The 20,011-nt window shown below is 43.7% G+C and overlaps 1 protein-coding gene across 2 annotated transcripts; it reads right to left on the reverse strand.

Moving 5' to 3' along the window:
* Positions 1–320: 320 nt before the first annotated feature.
* Vti1a (Vesicle transport through interaction with t-SNAREs 1a) lies at positions 321–19,551 on the reverse strand. Of its 2 annotated transcripts, none has more exons than XM_037413209.2 (7): positions 19,414–19,551; positions 19,271–19,329; positions 19,097–19,207; positions 18,906–18,989; positions 18,737–18,821; positions 18,587–18,657; positions 321–954 (listed from the first exon to the last, which is right to left on the reverse strand). In XM_037413209.2, the coding sequence occupies exons 1-7, from the start codon at positions 19,505–19,507 to the stop codon at positions 796–798; spliced, it is 663 nt and encodes a 220-aa protein (XP_037269106.1). In that variant the 5' UTR covers positions 19,508–19,551; the 3' UTR covers positions 321–795. The 2 variants fall into 2 exon arrangements, with proteins under 2 accessions (XP_037269106.1, XP_037269105.1); XM_037413208.2 differs by having other exon boundaries at positions 18,906–18,992.
* Between the last annotated feature and the right edge of the window lie 460 nt (positions 19,552–20,011).

Here is a 20,011-nt window from a genome sequence, read left to right on the forward strand (position 1 = left end):
GAGTTAATTTTATGGGATTGGAATTTCTTACATGCCCACAGGATAATGGGAAGATTCACTAATCAATATAGTACAGCTTTTATTTAACTTGGTTGAGAACACACTAATTTTGTTGACATGATGAAGAATCAATCAGGAGCAAAGAAAACCTTACCGCCAAATGAAATGGTGACGAACAAAACAGCTTTGCACTGAATCAACAGGATGTATAATCTTGTCAGATTAAAAGTAATAATAAAAGCTGCCTTTAATTGACTAGTAAAATCTGTTAAAAGAGACCAATGTTGCTCCATGGAGAGTAAATGGCTCCAGTGAACAACTCTGCTCAGACTCAGCTTTTAATAAATTACAATGTATATACATGGAATCAAAAGCACTGCACAATACTTTACGAGCAAAAATGAAAACACATGTGCTGCGAGACAACACCTACTTAGCTAACGTCGAATATTCTCCACAATAGTGAGAGACAACAGCCGTAAAGAGGTCATAATTGGAGTGAAAAGTAAAATACCTGCACAGCAGGCACCCGGAACAAATTTTTACGGCTACACATGATGACTTGTCCCCAGTGCACTGTTACGACTGACCTGCAGTGATTAAAGTTTCAGCCTCTCTTCATGAAAAATAAAAGGCTTCTCTTTCTAAAGCAGCAGAGGAAGGCAAGGCAATCTTGGATAATAGCGGTACCATATTACATGTGGCACGAGCTTACAATGAGCTCCTGCTTGGACCTTGTCTGGAAAATATGCGCACTAGTGCCACATAAAGGACACCGGATGAGCTATTGGACAGTCACATGTGTCTCCTAACGGTGTAATAAATGCCAAAAACTACTGTGACTAGTACTAGCGCTGCGACCAGATAGAGGATGGCCCTGTTTTGCATTGCTCGACGCATCATTCCGCTCAGCACATGGGAACTCTTCCCGATGTCATAGTCCGTCTCCTTAACCTGCACCAAAAGAGCAGAGCAAAGACAGTCAATAGCTAAGGAACTGTAGTAGCCAAAACATGCATATTTGCTAGGAGGTATAGCTGATCTGAACTCCTTCGAAGATGCAGAACTTTGATCAAAGGGCTTGTTTGAAACATTTATGCACCCGTCAATTTACTCGCTGAGAAGACCTCAATTACAAAATGGCCTCTGGGCATCCTCACATCTTGCAACATGATCTAAATTTTTGTTGGCCCATTATTTTTTATGCGTTTTAAAAGAACACTGACACAAAATTTCAGAGGTGACATAATGAGTAAGACAGATTTATCTACAGACACAAACAATATCTAAAAAATATCTAGGACAAGTAAGGCCTAGAAGATACTTAAAATCAATTTTAAAGTGTGTACCGCAGGACTGAGCAAGATGCGGAGCACCTTGCAAAGCTGACATCAACGTGGCGGGAGTGTAAACAAATCTATGTCACGATTTTGTGTTGGCTGGTTGCTGGCACGTGCCTTGCACTTGTGCTACCTGCAATTTCTCCTCCATGCCTGTTGCTTTACAAGTGCTGGCTGTCAATGCAGTGGCCACCCGCACATGCTCTCACACGTGCCGCCACATCACAGTTTTGTGTGGTCACGTGGCCAGTTGTGTTTACCCTGCTACCGGAACTGCTCGGGATCAGCTGGGTGCTCTTTCAAATGGAAACTGTAACTGGGCACCCTAAAAAAAGTCTCTAAATAAATAACCATTGTGCACTCATATAAACTAGGTTTTCAGCCGTGATAAGTGGGTCGCAAGCTACCTATTACAACAACAAAAAAAAACATGCTGCAAAATTTACTGTCAGTGCTCCGTTAAACAGACACTGAACAACATTTTTGCAGCCTATATTTTTTGTTATATTGAAAGATTGGTTGCTGAAATCAATAGACACAGCTTTCATTTTGGGCTGAAACTAGAGCGTAATAACAAATTTAACGCGTTTTCCAAAAACTGCAGTGTCAAGTGGCCATGCTCTAAAATAAAGAGATGTAAAGAGAACACTGGAAATGGGCATGCCATCAATGCCAGCCCTCGCCTGCATATGTCAACATGCTAAGCTCCCACTACAGTTCCGAGATTCCCTACCAACAGCACCAACAGTGAATAATGCTTAGAGCTGGGGTAAATCCCCTAAAATGTGGGCACACCCCCTCAGAGCCTTTGTGTTAGGAGGAGAGTGAAATGCAAAGAAGAAGTGAAGAAAGGAAACAGAAGGACAGGATAACACGCACACTGCACGCACTAAAGTGAAGGCGAGTTTCTGGCGTGCAGCCGCCACGCACTAAAAAATCGACCAAACGCACAGCCAATTGTAAAAAAAAAACGTCAAATAAACAAACTATTGATATGAACAATTGTCTTCCAAGTAGAATTTCAGTGTTTTCAACATTTCTACCAGTCTTTGTTCAGTATACCCTTAAATAGATTGACCATTGCTGACAATGTGTCATGAGATGTTGGCATAAATAAAAAGACCATGAATTATACTGATAAAATCAATCATGCTATTCATACATTAAAGGGGCCCTGTAACACTTTTTTTATCTGTGTTCTGTAGCACTGGAGTTCACGTAGAGCCGAATACCAATGGCGATATATGGCCACCACATGGCACAAGGGCCATTTGATGGCCAAAGAGCGCCGTGAACAATGTTGAGCAAAAAGCAATGGTACCTTATTGAAATGATGTGAACAGGATATGAACAATGATAGTGTTGCACGGCTGTGTAGGGGCCTAAAATTTCGGACCCGGAGGAGGGTTAAAATTAAAAACTATTAAAGTCATGGCGGTGCCGAGAAACACATGGAGCTGGAACAGATGACAGTGTTGGTGGCGAGGGTCACAGCAGTCACAACCTCTGCACATAGCTCGAGCTATGGATCACCTCAGAATATGGGGTGAAAGCTACGTACATATTTTAAAAACACAAAAAGTGATTGAAGTTTAAAAAGCGGATCCCTGCCGATGAGCATGACAGAATGTAGTGGTAGCTGCTATTGGTAGGGCAATAGTGTTCTTTTCTGAGAGTATCTAAATTACTACCCTGAACTAGGATGTGGAGAACCGTAAGTATATCTCCACAAGTCTCACAGATGAGTTGGTCACTGCCAGACAAAAGGTATGAATGTGTAGAGTGTGTGTGTCCTATCTGTAGCCTTGTAAGTGTTACTTGTGTATAGTGTAATCTGAATACTGGTGGCCGATTTCCAAGTATCGGTTTGATAACAAGTAGTTTGTTTCCTGTTTGCCTATCCCATAGTCGCTGCTAGCACACCCTGAGCTCCCGTCGTACGAAAGGTTTCATGTCAAGAGCAGATGGACATGGGTGTACTAGCAGGTACGCAGTCGTGCGCAGCTAGCTGGTCTGTTACCATGTTTCCTGTGATCTCACAGTGCCCTGGCACCCAGCACACAACAACATGTCGTTTGAGGGCATAGATCGTGCATTAAAGAGAGTAAAGCGACACAAGGTCAGGGTTTTTATGTTTCTTGAGTGTTTTCAAAGCTGTTGCGATGCTCAGCGAATCTGTGTATACAGCCGCATGTTGTAGTTGTAATTCCTTAATATGCCTGACAGCCACATATATCGCATGGGCATCTGCGGTGAATGCTTGTTTAGGGGTGCAGCACACCGGAATTTGAAAAAGATTGGCCAACAGCTACATAGAACACATCAGTATGAGACTTTGATGCATGTGTAAAGAATTCTTGGCATATGTACTTGAATTCTGGGCATATGTACAGTAGTTCGAGGAACTACATGCGGATATGTGTAGTTATTTCCACGAAAGATACGTCACAGTCAATAGGGGTGAATATGCTGCGGGAGCCTTCAAACGGTGTTCTAGAAGTAGCACACCTGTTTCCTCAGCGAGCCTCTTCACACGGAGTGAGTAGGGCTGTCTCAGCGAAAGACGGTTGTGGAACAAGACAGAATTGGACAGATCATTAATTGTGAAGCAAGTGGAACAAGACAGAATTGGACAGATCATTAATTGTGAAGCAAGTGGGATGTTCCTTGTCTGCGTTCACCCTGAGATGGTACGTAAAAGACATATAACGTTTCTGCAGATGGAGCGACCATTCATTAGACTCTGCGTACTGGCTTTCTACGGGGCTAATTCAAAAAGCACGCGTAGAAAGGTTAATGCCTAGATGATGGACAGGGTCGAGCATCTTTAAAGCCCACGGTGTCGCAGACTGGTAGATTATAGCACCATAATCTAGGCGCGTGCACACAAGGCTTCCATACTAATTAATCAGGATTTGCCTGTGACTACCCCATGTAGTGTGTGACAACACTTTCAAAATATTCATTGTTCTTAAGCACCTGTTCTTTAGCTACTTGATGTGGGGTATGAAGGTTAGTTTCGTGTTCATTATTAGACCCACAAACTTATACTCAGGCTGTACAGACAGACGGCCATGCAGGTCAATCTCAGGATCGGGATGAATGCCTCTCTTCCCGCAGAACAAGAAGCATGTGCTCTTTTGCGCGTTCAGTTGAAAACCATTCTTATCTGCCCATTGGAAAACCTTGTTCAAACCTAACTGAACTTGTCATTCACATATTGAGAGGTTGTACAATTTAAAACCGACCTGATATCGACATATGCGCAGTAAAATGTATTGCGTGGGATAGCGAGGCGCAAGGAGTTCATTTTGACAATGAAGAGTGCGCAACTCAATACACCTCCTTGCGGCACTCCCGCTTCCTAGACAAATGTTCGCAACAAAACAGTGTCTAATCAAACACGGAATGTCCGATTGGTCAAGTAGCTTTTGATTATGTTCAACATTCTACCCCGCACACCGTAGTGTGAAAGGTCTCTCAGTAGGCCAAAATGCCACGTAGTATCATAGGCCTTATCCATATCGAGGAACACAAAGAGAAAAAAATTAATTATGAGAGAAGGCATCCCGAATTTGTGCCTCGATACGGACAAGGTGTTCAGTGGTGGAACTAGCCTCTCGAAATCCCCCCCCACCCCCCTAGTATTGGTCAAGTAGGCCATTCGTCTTAAGGAAGTGCATGAGTCGCCTGTTTATTATTTTCTCAAAGACTTTGCATGGTATTGGCAGCCGCCATAGGCGCATCGCGAACGGCGGCCGTTGGCGGCTGCCAATACCAGGCAACAGGAAGCCTCGAGCTCACTCGTTCCCGCCGCCGTCCCGTCTGCGGGAGCCGCGGGGGACCTTCTCCGTCGGCGACGCCGCCGCTGGGAGGCGGCGCTCAGAAGCTCGGAGCTCAACGACCAGCTCTGGGCTGTCCGGCAGGCCGAAGATGCCGCCCGAGTTCAGGGACTCAGCGCCGCCATCCGAGGCCACCAAGACCAAGCTGCCGGCCAAGTTCTAATAAAGTTTCCTCTCTCTCTCTCAAAGACTTTGCAAAGACAACTGGTTAAAGCTATTGGCCTGTAGCTTAAAACTGAGGACGGGTCTTTACCTTGTTTTAAGATAGCAATAACTATGGCAGCTTTCCAGGTCGAGGGGACTTCGTCTGAAAACTATACAGCATTATGTAGGGAGACACGGGCTTTTTGGGTTTTAGTGGGTAGGTGTTGCAGCATTTTATATGACACTCGGTCAGAGCCAGGGGCAGACTTATTGCAGCAGTTTAGTGAGGCCTGTAGTTCAGCTAAACAGACAGGTACATTGTATGCCTCGTGGGTTGTGAATTTGCACTGGAGTTTCTCTTTTTCTATTCTGGCTTTGTATTGTAGAAACCCTGCGGTATAGTGCAATGAGCTAGAAACCTCCTCGAAGTGTGCGGCGAAGGGGTTCGCCTGGTCTTCCTAGCTGTCACCCTGTGTGTTTACAAGTGGGAATGCTTGTCGTCCTGCTACTTTACTAACCATGCTCCAAACTTTAGTTTCATCTGTATAATAATTATTGCCAGTTAAAAATTTCTGCCAGCTCTCCTGCTTAGAAAGCCAATGCACTCTTCTTCCTTCAGACTTAATGGTCTTAAAAACTATCAAGATTTTGGGCTGTCTGGGAGTCTCGAAGCAACCTCCATGCTTTGTTCTGTTTTTTATGAGCATCTCGGCAATCGGTATTCCACTACGAGACATGTCGTTTGGCGGAGCGTCTGGATTGTGGGATACACTTTGTTGCAGCATCAATGAGCACAGCTGTGAAATAGTCTAGAGCTGCATCTATGCTTAAACCACACATATCAGACCCACTGCACAAAACAGTTCCCAATCGGCCTTCTCGATCTTCCATCTGGAAACCAATGGGGGACCTTCATTATGTATCGGGGTGCTCCAAAATATAGGAAAATGGTCACTTCCGTAAAGATTATTTATGACCTTCTATTTGATTAGCGGTAGAAATGATGTAGAAGCAATGCTGAGACCTATGGACAAGTAGGTATTGTTAGTGACGCTATTATACGTTGGTTCTTTGTGATTCAGCAGGCATGCACTAGAAGTGAAAAGGAACCGTTCTGTTAGGTGGCCTCCCAGATCGCAGCGGGGGTCACCCCATATACTGCTATGTGCATTGAAGTCTCCAAGGAGAAGATGGGGTTCAGGAAGTTCATCTATCAATGACTGGTATTTGTGTTTATTAAGTTGGTGGTGTGGAGGTATGTAAATAGAGCAAATTGTGACCAGTTTGTTGGAAATAACAGCTCGGACGGCAATTGCCTTGAGGGGTGTCTGAAGCGGCAAATATGTACAGGCCTTGATAAACTATAATGGCAACACTGCCAGATGACGCAACATCATCCCGGTGATTTAGAAAAATAGTGTATTTGCATAGGAAGTTGCTGTTTGAATTTTAATTGTGTTTCTTGTACACACAGCACTTTTGGCGTATGTTTGTGCAAAAATTCTTGAATATCATCGAGGTTTCTCAGCAGTGCTCTGACATTCCATTGTAGTACTACTTGTGTCATTTTAAAGTTGTGTGGTACTGTGTGTACAAAAAGTGTTGCCTTAAGTTACAGAGCCTTTTGGGAGCCCTGTATCCGAAGTTTTTCTTTTTGGTGTGCTCCAAAGAGCCGCACCTATCCTTCAACGCACCGGAGAAGCGGGGCTTGTGTCCATCACCTCTTGTGGGGTGGCGAATAGTGCCTGTCCAGCAGGCACGTTCGCAGTGGTTTCAGACCTGACTGCGCTTGCAGTGACCCGGGATCTGACAAACACTGGAATCTGCCGGCTCTGCCAGGTGGCGGAGCAGTACAGGCTGCTCCAGCCAGAGACGCTGATGGCGCGACCGTGGTCATACTCTGTGTGATACTTGCGGGCACGAAAATAAGTGGCGCGGCGCCCCGGCGCGTCACATTGGCGAAAGGACAGAATGAGTTGCGTAGAAAAAAACCTTTGTGTGCCTCTTGGAAAGACAAGTTGAATTTGATTTTCAGTTCTATTATTTCCCCCTCTTTTTTTTTCTACGAGGGGCATGATCTTGAGTAGGCGGGGTGGTCCCTTCCACAGTTCGCACAACAGGCTTCAGAGGCGCATTTATCAGACATGTGTTCTTTGGATGTACATTTAGTACTTGAGGCAGGTCCTTTCCAGCTTTGCGACCCACGTCCAAAGCGCTGACATTTGAAGCAACGGCGAAGATTTGGTACATACGTTCTCACTTGAAGGTTAAAGCAGCCAGTTTCCATTGATTCGGGGAGGTTGTAGGTTCCAAATGTTAGAATTATGTGCTTGGTTGGGATTTATTTGTCATTTTGCCTAATCATGATTCTTTGTACGCTCACACCATTCTGTCTTGCCATCCATCGAGGAGTTCACTTTCACCGAGTTCGAGAAGGTACTGTATTCACGGGTCTATGCAACCCTACTGACACTAGGATGTTTTTAAATGCCACAAGTTACAACAGTTTCTCGTATTGGAGCTTGTGACAAACTTCCAGTAGAAGATCGCTGCTTCCCATCTTAGTTACTTTGTTTCTTAGGCCGCTTGCCTTTGTGAAAAGTTTTGACACGGGGAACGGCGCAAATTGTTCAAACTGTCTTTGTTTCATGTTGGCTGTGAATTACATGGTACTTAAGGAAAGACTTTTTGGGTTGGATAGAAGGAAACATTTTGTTGGTGCGCCACCTTTTCAGGTGACGATCAGGTAAGGCGGGAAAAGAGTTTGCCATAAAAAGTTTTTAAGTTCGGCAGCGATGATGGCCACCCACCACTCAGCTACACAAGGGGACGCCACAAGGTTTAATAGTAAACACTTGCAGATGCCAGCCAAGCATCCCCGCTATAACCGAGTATAACTACCCAAGGTTGGGCGAGGGTTGGATTGTCCCCTCGCCACCAAGAAATCTGGAACAAAACGGAAAAGAGAAGATGACAGGTCAGACAAAAAGTGAGACATAGAGACGAAGATGTAGGAAGAGAGATAGGAAAAGGTGACTGCCGATTTCTCCTGGGTGGGTCAGCACAGGGGTGCCGCCTACGTGAAGCTGTGGCCAAAGGGGTAAGTCACCTCTGCCGGAGGTCCAAGGACCTAGCGTTGGCTCAACCCCCAAGACCCCCTTTTTCCAGGACACGGCTCTGCCACGCACGGCTAGGCATGGGAGGGAGTCGAAACCCCCCCGTTAGCTCAGGTCTGTGGTGTTACCACACACTAACGCCTGCTTGCGCAGACACCCCTGCAGGGTGCTGAATACTGAGATGAACGCAAAAGGAATCATCAAATTGGTACACGGTAACACTGGATATTAGCCTTCTAACTTCAAAACCCCAGCAGAGACAAGAAAGAATGTTCTCTTTCGCATTTCACACTCCCACTGATGTCAAAGGCAGTTTCCGATCATCGCGCCTCTTAGAGACATACTAAACAACTCTCCTCAGGGTGTCCGTAGTGCAGCACTCCTAGCATTGTTTTGACATCGTTTCCACATTTTAATATTTAAACGCAGAAAATCTTCAGTACCTGAGGAAGCATAAGAATTGCTTTTAAAATCTTAACACACAATAGTGTGATTTATCTGGGACCATATGAATATTACGTGTTGCTTCGAACCAATCAAAACATACAGATAAACCCGTCACTCCCACATGGTGAAGCGTCATTGCAATCACAAAAATAGCTGATGCGTGCCGTCTAGCTAAACAGTGTGTTTCCTCTGTTGAAAATAAAATTATAACAGCTTTGTCACTCGCATAGCACTATTGGTGCATTCCATAGTTAGAGAAGAAGAGATAAGAAATACCCATTTTACTGTATGGCAGGGCCCCTTTAACTCTTTTGTTACCACGCCTATTCAAATCGATCACCAGTGATCAACACTTTTGTTCACCAATTCTGGCATGTTAAATTTGTTTCTCGTGGACCCAGCACTTTTTAGTAGTTAGTCCAGCCCCTCAACATTTAGAATCAATTTGAATTGGCTCGTTTTGGCAACATAGTGATATTTAAAAGACGTATGCACAAACCAATGTGTATGTGTTGAAAAAATGCACTAGACTGACGAACTGTACAAAAGTACGTACCCCTCGTGATTATGCTACAGTAGCATCAAAGGTCTGTAATAAAAAAACCTTTGCTAGCGAAATATTAAATTAAAGAGTCAGCTTCGCAATTTGACAGTGTTGAGCATTAACATTTGCCGGAAATTTATGCCAGCTATTCAATTAGGAGCTGTTGCTGGGAGTCGGGCCAAATTTATTCTACAAAAAATATTTCCAAAGGTCCGTCGCATGTTTAAAATATCGAGATGGCCTTCTCAGCCAGTTTCCAGCAGCTCTGATTCGCTTGTATTATTATATCAGACACAGGGTCTCATCTAGTGTCACTAGTCCCTCTTAACGTGTCACCTTCAGAGCGCACATGGGCACGCACTAGCGCTGCGAAACACACACACCACTCGAAACTGTCTTTCAACCCCGCCTGAATTGATTGAGGACGAGGTTAGAGTCCGTGGATTACAGAACCCCAGCTGCATGTTTTGTTGCGACGATGTGTTGCATCAGCCTGAAACATCCACAGCAGTTCATGAATTTTTGTTTACGGCCTCAAATTGTCTTCACCACCGCAAGTGCACAGCTACTGTCCTTTGTCCACAATCTTATAGCTACTCTGGTTATGTGCGAGGTCCGCGCTTCACTGGGGTGCGGTGAGCTGGTGCCGGATGTAGAGCTTCTCCTAACGACAAGGAGGCCATTGGAGCACATGTTGGCTCTGACTACAGAGCAGCGCGAAACAATTTACAGGGGTGCAACAGCCAAAATAAAATTTGGAGCAATTTTTGGAACCGCAGAATCTTACTTTTGGAGCACTAAAACGCAAATTTGGAGCAGGTTACGGGAAATAAAACATCTATTTTTTATCAAGAAAGACCAAATTTGGATCAAAGAAGGCTTACATTTAGAAAAAAAAAGTATGTGCAAGCCATTCAAAATCACCTGAATCACAGAGTAAACATGAGCACAGCTGTTTCAATAAAACTAGTATTTCGATCTACTCCATTGAGCAAACAATGATAAGCCCACATTAGCACTTGCTGCGTCTGTCAAATCTTTGGACAGAATCCCTGAATTAAAATGTGGATTAGCCAAGCTGACAGCTTTGAAATTCAAGGGATTAAAAAAAAAAAAACTGAGGAGTAGGACAGGCAAAAAAAAAAAAAAACTTGCACAGTTCTGTGTTTTTAAAGGCGGTAAAAATGTCATACACGGCTCCAAATGATTGCCAGTAACTTTTTCAGACATCAGCGATCATACTAGTGCTCACAATTATAAGGTAGTACACACGGCTTAGTAAGTGAACAATATTTGTTGTCCCATGAGTAGTGCTAACAGCCCTTTCCAAATCATAATAAGCATTTCTGCAGGGCACCGATGTATTGCGGTGAAGGTGGTTTAAGCAGTGTTTTGCACGGGTCGGAACAAGGCCAACAAATTTTTGAACACCGCAACGCTCCCCTCCTTTTTTTTTTTACGATAGGGCTTAGATTAAGGGCACATCATGTCGGCTCGCTTGCAAGGCACGTTCTACGTTCTACCAGATAAAGTAACCGTGGCGCACGCCCGTAGGTCCGGCGAGGTGACAGCACCGGATATCTATCGCTGGGACAACGCAACTAACGCAAATTCAAGACAAAAGAATGCTTTATTTGCGATTGCTATGGCAACTAATGTGGTCACCGGCAGCGCCCACTTGCACGTTCTTTTCTGCAAGCGTTTCCTATAGCTTCAGGAAGCATGATACACGCGCCCAGATCAATTTTATTCTCACTAAATAAAATGATAATGCCTTTTAGATGTGGATAATTTTCGGTTTCTGGGTGCTGAATTGGGCTGTGACGTGGCAGTGTAGGTGGCTTGGTCATGTGACCCAGGGGTGCAACAGCCATAAAAAAATTTGGAGCAATTTTTGGAGCAGCAAAACATTACTTTTAAAGCAGCAAAATCGAAATTTGGAGCAGGTTATGAGGAAAGAATACACTTTTTTTATTGCAAAAGATCAAATTTGTAGTGAAGAAAAAAAGACTTACATTTCAAGAAAACATAGGTACGAAAAATTCAACCCACCTAAATCGTGCAGAGTGAACGTGAGTACTGCAATTTCAATAAAAAGTAGTATTCTCAATTACCCAATGAGCCAACAATGAAGTTCACATTAGCATTTGCCATGCCTGTCAAATTCATTGACAGACTCTGGGAATTCAAATGTGGCTCTGCCTAGCTGGTGGCTTTAAAATTCAGGAGATTCTGAAGACCCAAGAGTAGAGATGGCGGGAAAAAAAAAGTGGAGTGCAAAATGTTTTTCTTTTTTTTAGGGCAGCAGAAATGTCATTCGCTGCTCTAGATGTGTGCCAGTAACTTTTTTAAACTTCAGCGATGATATAGTGTGATGATATTAGTGATCAAAATGTGCTGTCCCGTGAATTACGATGACAGCTCCTCCAAAATGATATTACACTTTTCTGCGGGACGTTGGTATACTGCGGCAAAGGTTGCTAACGCAGCAATATGCACGCGTTGAAACAAGGCCAAGCAATTTTTGAAGCACAACTTCTTTCACGATGAGGTTAAGTTTAGGGCGCAACTTCTCGGCTCGCTTGCAAGGTGCGTTCAACCAGATAAAGTAACAACAGCGCGCTCCCGTTGGCCCAACGTCGCCGCCGGGTATCTATCACGAGGTCGACGCAACTTGAAGCCAGAAAAATGGTTGTGTCGTTGCTATAGCAACTAACGTGGTGGCTGGCAACGATGGCGTTAGCAGCACCTCGACCTTCTATGCGCGCGAAAAACGCAGCATACATTTCTAACATGTCATGACCGCGTTTGCCGACTCGAAAATTCATATTTCTCGCGAACCGTTAATGGCTACGGAAATGCATTTTTCTTTGGTTTGAAGTTTTGTCGTCCAGCTGACAGGTATCTGCAGTGGTCAGTGGATAGATAGGTGTGCAACGTTGTTTCTTCATCTTATACTTTATCAGGTCGATCCCGTTTCACGAGTGTCCTCACCTAACAAGTATATTACTTGCACGAGGTTTTGGGTTACGGTCTGCGTGCTTGGTTTGATTGGTGATGCAAAGTGCAGGTGGCTATTGTGGCGTCCATTTCTCACTGACATTGACGCAACTGAGAAAATTTTGGGGCTGGTCAGGCATTTTGGCGCAGTGCGGCACAATTTCAGCAAAATTCATGGTTTTGCTGGGCAGCAAAATGTTACTTTTAGAGCACTAAATTCCAAATTTGTAGAGCTTATGGGGGAAAAAATATGCATTTTTATCATTAAATACTAAATTTGGAGCAGTATAAAAAAGGAGGCTTACAGTTAGAAAAAAATGTGTTTCAACCATTCAACTTCACCTAAATCGTGCAGTGTTAACATGAGCACTGCTATTTCGATGAATGTAGTACTTTAAGCCCCCTCACTCAGCAAATAGTGATAAAGTCCATATTAGCATTTGCTGCTCCTGTTCAATCCTTTGACAGACTCTGTGAATTTAAGTATCCATCTGCCAAGCTCACGACCTTAACATTTGGGAGATTCCTAAAGCCGAAGAGAAAGGGGGGGGGGGGGGAACTGGCGCACAATTTAGTTACTTTTTTAGGGAAGCAGAAATGCCATCAGGGTGTCACCAATTTGATATTCCTGAATTCCCTGACTTTTCTAGGTGTTTTATAATGACTAAAAGCAAATTCCATGACTGTCACATCTGCTAGGAAAACTCTGTGCACTGGAAACAAACCGTTGAGTGGTAAAAAAAAATCAAGCGCTTCATATAAAATAAGTACACATATTTACCAGATTCGCTCAGAATGTTTTGAGCACGTGTAGTAAATGTGTATATCTAGCCAAAATAAAACCCCTGTGCCAAGCAGTAAGCAAGTCAGCTGTTGATGTTCGGAAGAACCAGAAAGCAAACACACAATTTAAAAGTAACCGCAAATGAAAGTTTGAAGGAGCCTGTGATAGTCCGACATTGACCCAAAGCTGCTAGCAAAAGTAGAAGTGGTCCTATCTCACGGCACCCGTGTAAAATGAGGACATGGGAGCCTGGCCGGTTCTGCCACAGGAGTATAATCTAGTTTACTATAATGGCTGTAGCTCACGCCGCTTAGGATATGAATTGGATTGAATCAACCAGAACTGCTGTGTTTACTCACTAAACTATTTAGCATATGGATGGAATTAGATCTCATTCGACCTGGATTGCTGCATTCGCCATTGATTTGGGTCCCTGCCTAGTTTGCGCACCTCTAAAATATGCTTTTCAGCAAAAAAAAAAAAAAAAAAAAAACGAAGAACTACTACTCGCCTAATCTGTGTACCTTGCCTTGACAAGGATTAATGACTTTACAAGAACAGAGTTGTACTGCAAAATTTTCTTTCTTTCTCCGACGAGCACATGCATGTTATGTCTCTGGGCTCTGACCCATGAAGTGCAACAGAAGTCTTCAGACGACTGCAACGAAAGCTAGGGACAGCGTTGGAAGTGCCGATATTTGAATATGTGGTGGCAAGAAGGAATTTGTCAAGGTACAACAGCCACCTTTATTCCACAGATTAATCACAGATGTCGGCACGTTACCATGATTTACATACTCTTCTATGGACGTGACGCTGAAAAAATAATTTCAGATTTATTTACATAATCTCACGAAACTGAAATAAAAAATTTAGCTGAAGTTACCCAAGTGCTACCGTTGAAACACGAGCTACCAGCAATAAGTGTGCAGCTGAGGACGTTTGCTGTTGCATCACCAATATTAACAATAATATTAATAATATTAAAAGGCATGAACAGCTATCAGCAGAAAGCTTCTGCCGATAGCTGTTCTAGCCTAAAAAAAAAAAAAAGATGGCCTTCAAGCCGAGTTGAAATTGTGGCCTACACAAACATGCGTAAATTTACAGATGTGAGTAATGTCGTGGTTTGAAAGTCAGATATGCTGTGTGACATACAGAAGCAACAGATATCGAAATAGTGCATGTACCAACATGAAACCTAAGGAATGGTTTAGCCAATGTGAAGAATAAGTTGTCGAGCAGAAATTTCCTTGGTCTTGTTTATACCATAGGCTGCCACAATTGTGACAGCCAGTACATCAATGAAACTGGTAATTTCAAGAAGAGTTAAACAAAAGGACCACAAAACGCTGCAAGGCCTCGACTGCCCTCGTTGAACACGCAAAATTTACAGATCTCCAAATAGACTTGTAAAACACGTGTGTTCCAAAAAAAAAAAAAAACTCGCATTGTCCCATGGGGGGGGGGGGGGACTCGAGTAAATGTGTCACAGAGTGGTGGGGGTATCGCATAAATGTTGCACAACTGGGTAACATTTGGGAATGCTTAATTGTAACTCTGTCGTTATTATTCGTATTTATTAAATGAAGGAGAAGCATTGCTGGGACCTTGGGTTGGATGTTAGGTTGTGCCCCACTACTGGTTGAAGGTGCTGTTGCTTCCATCGCATCTACTCGAGTCAAGAAACCCGTCAAGTCATGCGAAAGCCAAGTAAAGACTCCCTTGACTGAAGTAAGAGTTTTACAAGCAGGTGCGACTATAAAATGCTCCACATTTAAAAGAACCTTGCACCATACCTGCACCTGGAATCCAGATACAGACGACTGTACATACGCTGAAGAGGAGTGATGGGACGCATCTGACAATGTACTCTCACTGCTTACGTCACATATTTAGGCATACTCAAGTACGCTGCGTCTTTCTTATGGCTCTTATTGTGAACGACGCTACCTCCTATATCGGGTGCTGAAATGTCAGTAAATTGTGTTCTATAGGTCGGTGTATCCTTTCACACTTACACTAAGAAGCAACAGTTACGCACTGTTTTTCTTTTGTTTTTTTCTTCTTCCAAACGCCTTCTAGCAGCTCACTGTAGTTGCAGTTGAAATTTTGACCTTTTAAGCTTTGATCAATGGTAATGCTTATTTTTGTGATGGTCGCACAGAACTGCTGTCAGTTTCAACGGCCTTGCCAGGTTTTTCAGAAATTCCCTGACTTTTCCAGAAGGGCCCAAATTCCTTGACTTTTCCAGGTTGGTAGGCACCCTGGTCATACACTACTCCAAATGATTGCCAGTAGCTTATTTAGACATTAGTAGTTATACTGGTACTTGAAATTGTGCGGCGTACAAGCGTATCAGTAACTGAGCAAAATGTGCAGTGTCCCATTAGCGCTAACAGCCTCTTCTAAATCTCAATACGCTTTTGACACCAAGGTACTGCAGCAAAGGTGGCTCAAGCAGCATTAGAACCAAAGGCAAGAAATTTTCTAAGCGCTACACCACCACACCATCTCCCACCTTTTTTCACCGGGGGGTTAGGTGCGTTCGACCAGACAAAGTAACAACGGCGCATGCCTGTCGGCCCGGCGACGGTACCGGATATCTATCGCTAAGGACCGTGGCAGGGATGACGGAACTTCAAGGCAAAAATAAATGTTTTATATGCCACTGCTAAGGCAATCAACGTGGTCGCCGGCAGCCCTGGTGTTTGCAGCACATCAAGCTTGTTCGCGCGAGGAAAACGTGGCATACGCTTCCAGCTTTAGTTCCTAATATGCCACAGTCGCATTTTCAACCTAGAACATTTACATTTACCGTGAAGCGTTGGTGACTATAGAAATGCATTTATATCTTGAAATTCCGTCATTCCACCAATAGGTATTCGCTGCAGTCAGCGCACCGTTGGGCACGCAGCGTAGTTACTTTATCTGCTTGATCACGTCTCGCAAGCGAAGGGTGGGTGCCCAGAATGTTTTAAGTATATTCTGGGCACTTTAGTTCGGGGTGTGCGTGCTTTGACTGATGGCGCAAGCTGCAGGTGACCTGCATTTCTCACCGAAATTAGTGCACCTGAAAAAAATTTTGAGGCTGGCTATGCATTTTGGCTCAGCGTAGTGCGATTTCAGCAAATTTCACGGTGTTGGCACAGCTGGGTGCAACAATCGAGAATTGTATTAATTTGGTGCAATTGGCACAGCTTGGTGCAACAATAGGGAATTGTATCAATTCGGGGCAATTGATGCAGCTGTTGCACCCTTTTGTGACCACACAAGAATGTGACGCACATCACGCTGATTATAGACTGCTCTCACACAGATGTGCCACACAAGCATCTGCAAAACAAACGTGCAGCAGTTGTGTTGCGATGCTTAGAGGTCTCCAGGAGTCCCTCACCTCACTACAATAGGCTTCCTCACAAGAGGGTGGTGAGGGGGGATGGAACCACAACCCCAGGCACTGACTTGAAAGGAAAGAGGTGTGCGCCTTGCGGGGAGGGGGCATGCAGTCAGACCCATACACTGACATGATAGGAATGGGGTGGGCTGTGACAAACCTTTGTCCCCACTGAAGGGGAAAGCTGCTTCTATGCTCACTGCAGATCTGGTGTAATGTCACTGCAACTTTCGTTTCCCTTCCTACAAAGCTACGACAAATCTGGATGCACTTGAAATGGCTTTCAGTCAGTAGAACGAGCATTTAGGTACACTTTGGAGGTGAATTTAAATATATTCTAAACGCTTGCTGTGCGTAATTATTTGTATGGAGTGTCCTAGCATACAGAGGAAACCCTCAAGAGGCTTATTTTAGCCTCAAAACTTAGTGGCACCATCCCCCTAATGTTGATTTTAAGTATGTTCTAGGCTATATTTGTCATCAATATTTTATAGTGATCTGACTATGCTCACACAAAGTTATCTCAAGTTTTCTCACCTTCAAAATGGTGCCAATATCCATTTCAATAAAGATAGAAAATTTAAACAACACATGGTTTCAAGGAACAGCATGTGGTGCTATCTTGAAAGAAGCCTTGGTACTGTTTAATGGAGGCATTCAATATAACACCAATTGTTGACTATTTATTATTCAATGCCACCACAATCAGTACTTGAAATTAGAGTTAATATTGTAGTATTTTTGGTTAATTTATGCATAGTATTTAGCAATTTTTTTTCTAGCTAATTATTATTTTTCTGTGCCTTATTCTACATATATACATGGTTGTAAAACAGCGCATTTGTCATGGTAATATAGTGGTTACAGTGCTTAGTTGCAGACACTAAAGGTAAGAATTCAATCTCGACTGCGGCAAATGCATTTCATTGGAGCTGAAATGCTAGAGGCCGTGTATGTACAATGTCAACACACTTAAAAAAACATGAGATGATTGAAAGTGTCTGTTTTTTTGCACTATAGAATGCCTCATGATCATATCGTGGCTTTGGTATGTCACTATCGCCAAATTATAATTTTTTCAAGTGTTACACTAACCTGGTTTACAACTACTAGTAAGCATGTGCTATCACGCTACAACAGTACACAGGGGCATCATTTACAATGGCTTAGAACGATTTCAGTAACAGACTTGTGCCACTTTTCAGCGATAATTCTTGTCTGGATTTCAACTACGGTAAAGCTTGCCACCTGAAATTAGCGAAATAAACATGTGTTTGCACGGGAAGTAAACTATCTGAAACACTTCAGGTAAACTATGCTTCTCAGACCTCTCTGCTGTCACCAAAAACACTACCACTGTTCTGGCACTGATAAAAATTATGCTTCATTTTTCCATGGCTTGCAGAGTTCAATGGCAGGATTTGGATTTAACTAAGCATGTCTCCTAAAACTGACTCAGTCTTGACAGATGCTGGAAAGCAGTGACAGCACTTGAGATTTTTAAGTTGTACTATACTGAGCAATATCATCACCTTTGGCAACTGCCAGTGATGATTTTGTGGTTGCATTGCACACCAAAAAACACCATATAACAAGCTTTTTGTTTCCTCACCGGAAGATGTGTGGGGCATTTACGACTAACGTCAAGTCAAAATAGCAGCTTTAACTAAAGGAAGGCGAATGTACATACATAATTAGCAATGCATTGTTATAGAAACCCAACCTGATTGTGCATAAGTAAAGGATACGAGAAGCATGGGATGGGTAACACGCTCGGAGTTTTAGCAAGATGGGTGTTTGGATGAATTACAATTGCACTTTGAATGTGTGTCGGAATGAGATAGACGCGCTCTCGAGACACATTCAAAACGATGGCATGCTGGAAGTGTGCGGAGTGTTTTTGTTTTTTTTTCACTCCACCACGTGAGTTCACAAGACGTCAATGTTCAAGACAATGTGACAGTAAGAATACCTTTTCCCGTGCTCTGGTTATCGTCTCTCGCTGCGCGCTGAGATCGGACAATATAGCAGCCCCGACTTTCTCTGCACACAGACACAAAAAAAGGCAGATCAAATTCAGCTGCTGCTGAATGCCTAGCAAAGAGAATTACATTCATCGTACCTGTTTCGAGCGCCAGCTTGTAGCCCCCTTTCAGGAGCTTCGTTGATCTTTCCATCCTCTCCGTGTTATCAAGAAGCCGCTGTCGCTAAAATTTGCACAAAACGGGGTTAACGTCAATAGTCTCCAAACAAGGAACGCAAACAAAAAGCTATAAGAAAAAAGCTATCACCTGATCGTCAAAACCGCAGTTGTCGTCATTGGACAAAAGCTCCTCTCGCGACTTCAGCTCGTCACAAAAAGCTATCCTCGCCCTCTGCTGAAAATAAATCGAAGCAAAACCTAATCAGTAACTTGATGAGAAAATACGCGCAGCTGTCGTTACGATATACAGCACCCAAAAAAAACGTGTTGGCCGCTTACAAATTCTTTCCGCAATCGTGCGAGCTCCGCCTGATAACTCTTGACCCTGTTTTGGTACTTCGGTCGGGCGGCCACAGACAAAGTACGAACTTCGAGCTCCATTTGTTCAAGCTGCCAGCAACAAAAACAGGCGTCAAGGTTCTGACACAAACGACAACATCTACGAGAACTTACAAGCTCATTAGCCTCTTCCAGATGTCTCTCAACTTCGATGACCATAGCAGCCTTCTCATCTGTAACACATGTCGCCGTTAGATTTATTGACTATACGCAATTCGCGCCGGCAGCGAATCGCTCGGGGACCTAGCAGCACCTACCTTGAATTAGACTTGGTATACGGCTTGATTTCGATGTAATATCAGCCGTCAACGCTGCATACTGCTGCTCAAATGTTTCCATAAGCGTCGCCATTTTGAGAATGCCATTAGACACTTTGACGTCACGAATGACGACAACTCACAATCTAACGCATTTTCCGGGACGTCAGAGTTAGAGGTGTGCGCCGACTGGTCGGCGCGCCGCCGCCAATAGTTTTCGCCACGTCGCCGCCGCCGACGCGAACTGATCGGCGCGCCGCCGCCGCCGCCGCCGACGTTTTTCATCGGCGCAATCGGCGCGCCATTTATGCGCCAGTACTGACTTTTCACAGATTTGTCTTCTTTTTCATCGTGATTTATAGCTTCGTTTCACATTTTATGTAGCCAGTAAAAACCAGGCTTCTTAGTTATCTTCATCCAGCTTCAGAGACCAAGAGTACCACTATGAACAGCGGAACGAGTTCGGCGGCCGCTGCATGAAATGACATATTGAACAAATTGACAAAAAATAAATGTAACAGTTACAGTAAAGCATAGACACTGCCATCTTAGGCTTAGAAGCAATTTATCTGTTTTTTGTGTCGTAATTAGCTATGAT

This window comes from Rhipicephalus microplus, chromosome X (genome assembly GCF_043290135.1).
Source record: "Rhipicephalus microplus isolate Deutch F79 chromosome X, USDA_Rmic, whole genome shotgun sequence".
In the NCBI taxonomy this organism is placed as follows: Eukaryota; Metazoa; Arthropoda; class Arachnida; order Ixodida; family Ixodidae; genus Rhipicephalus; species Rhipicephalus microplus.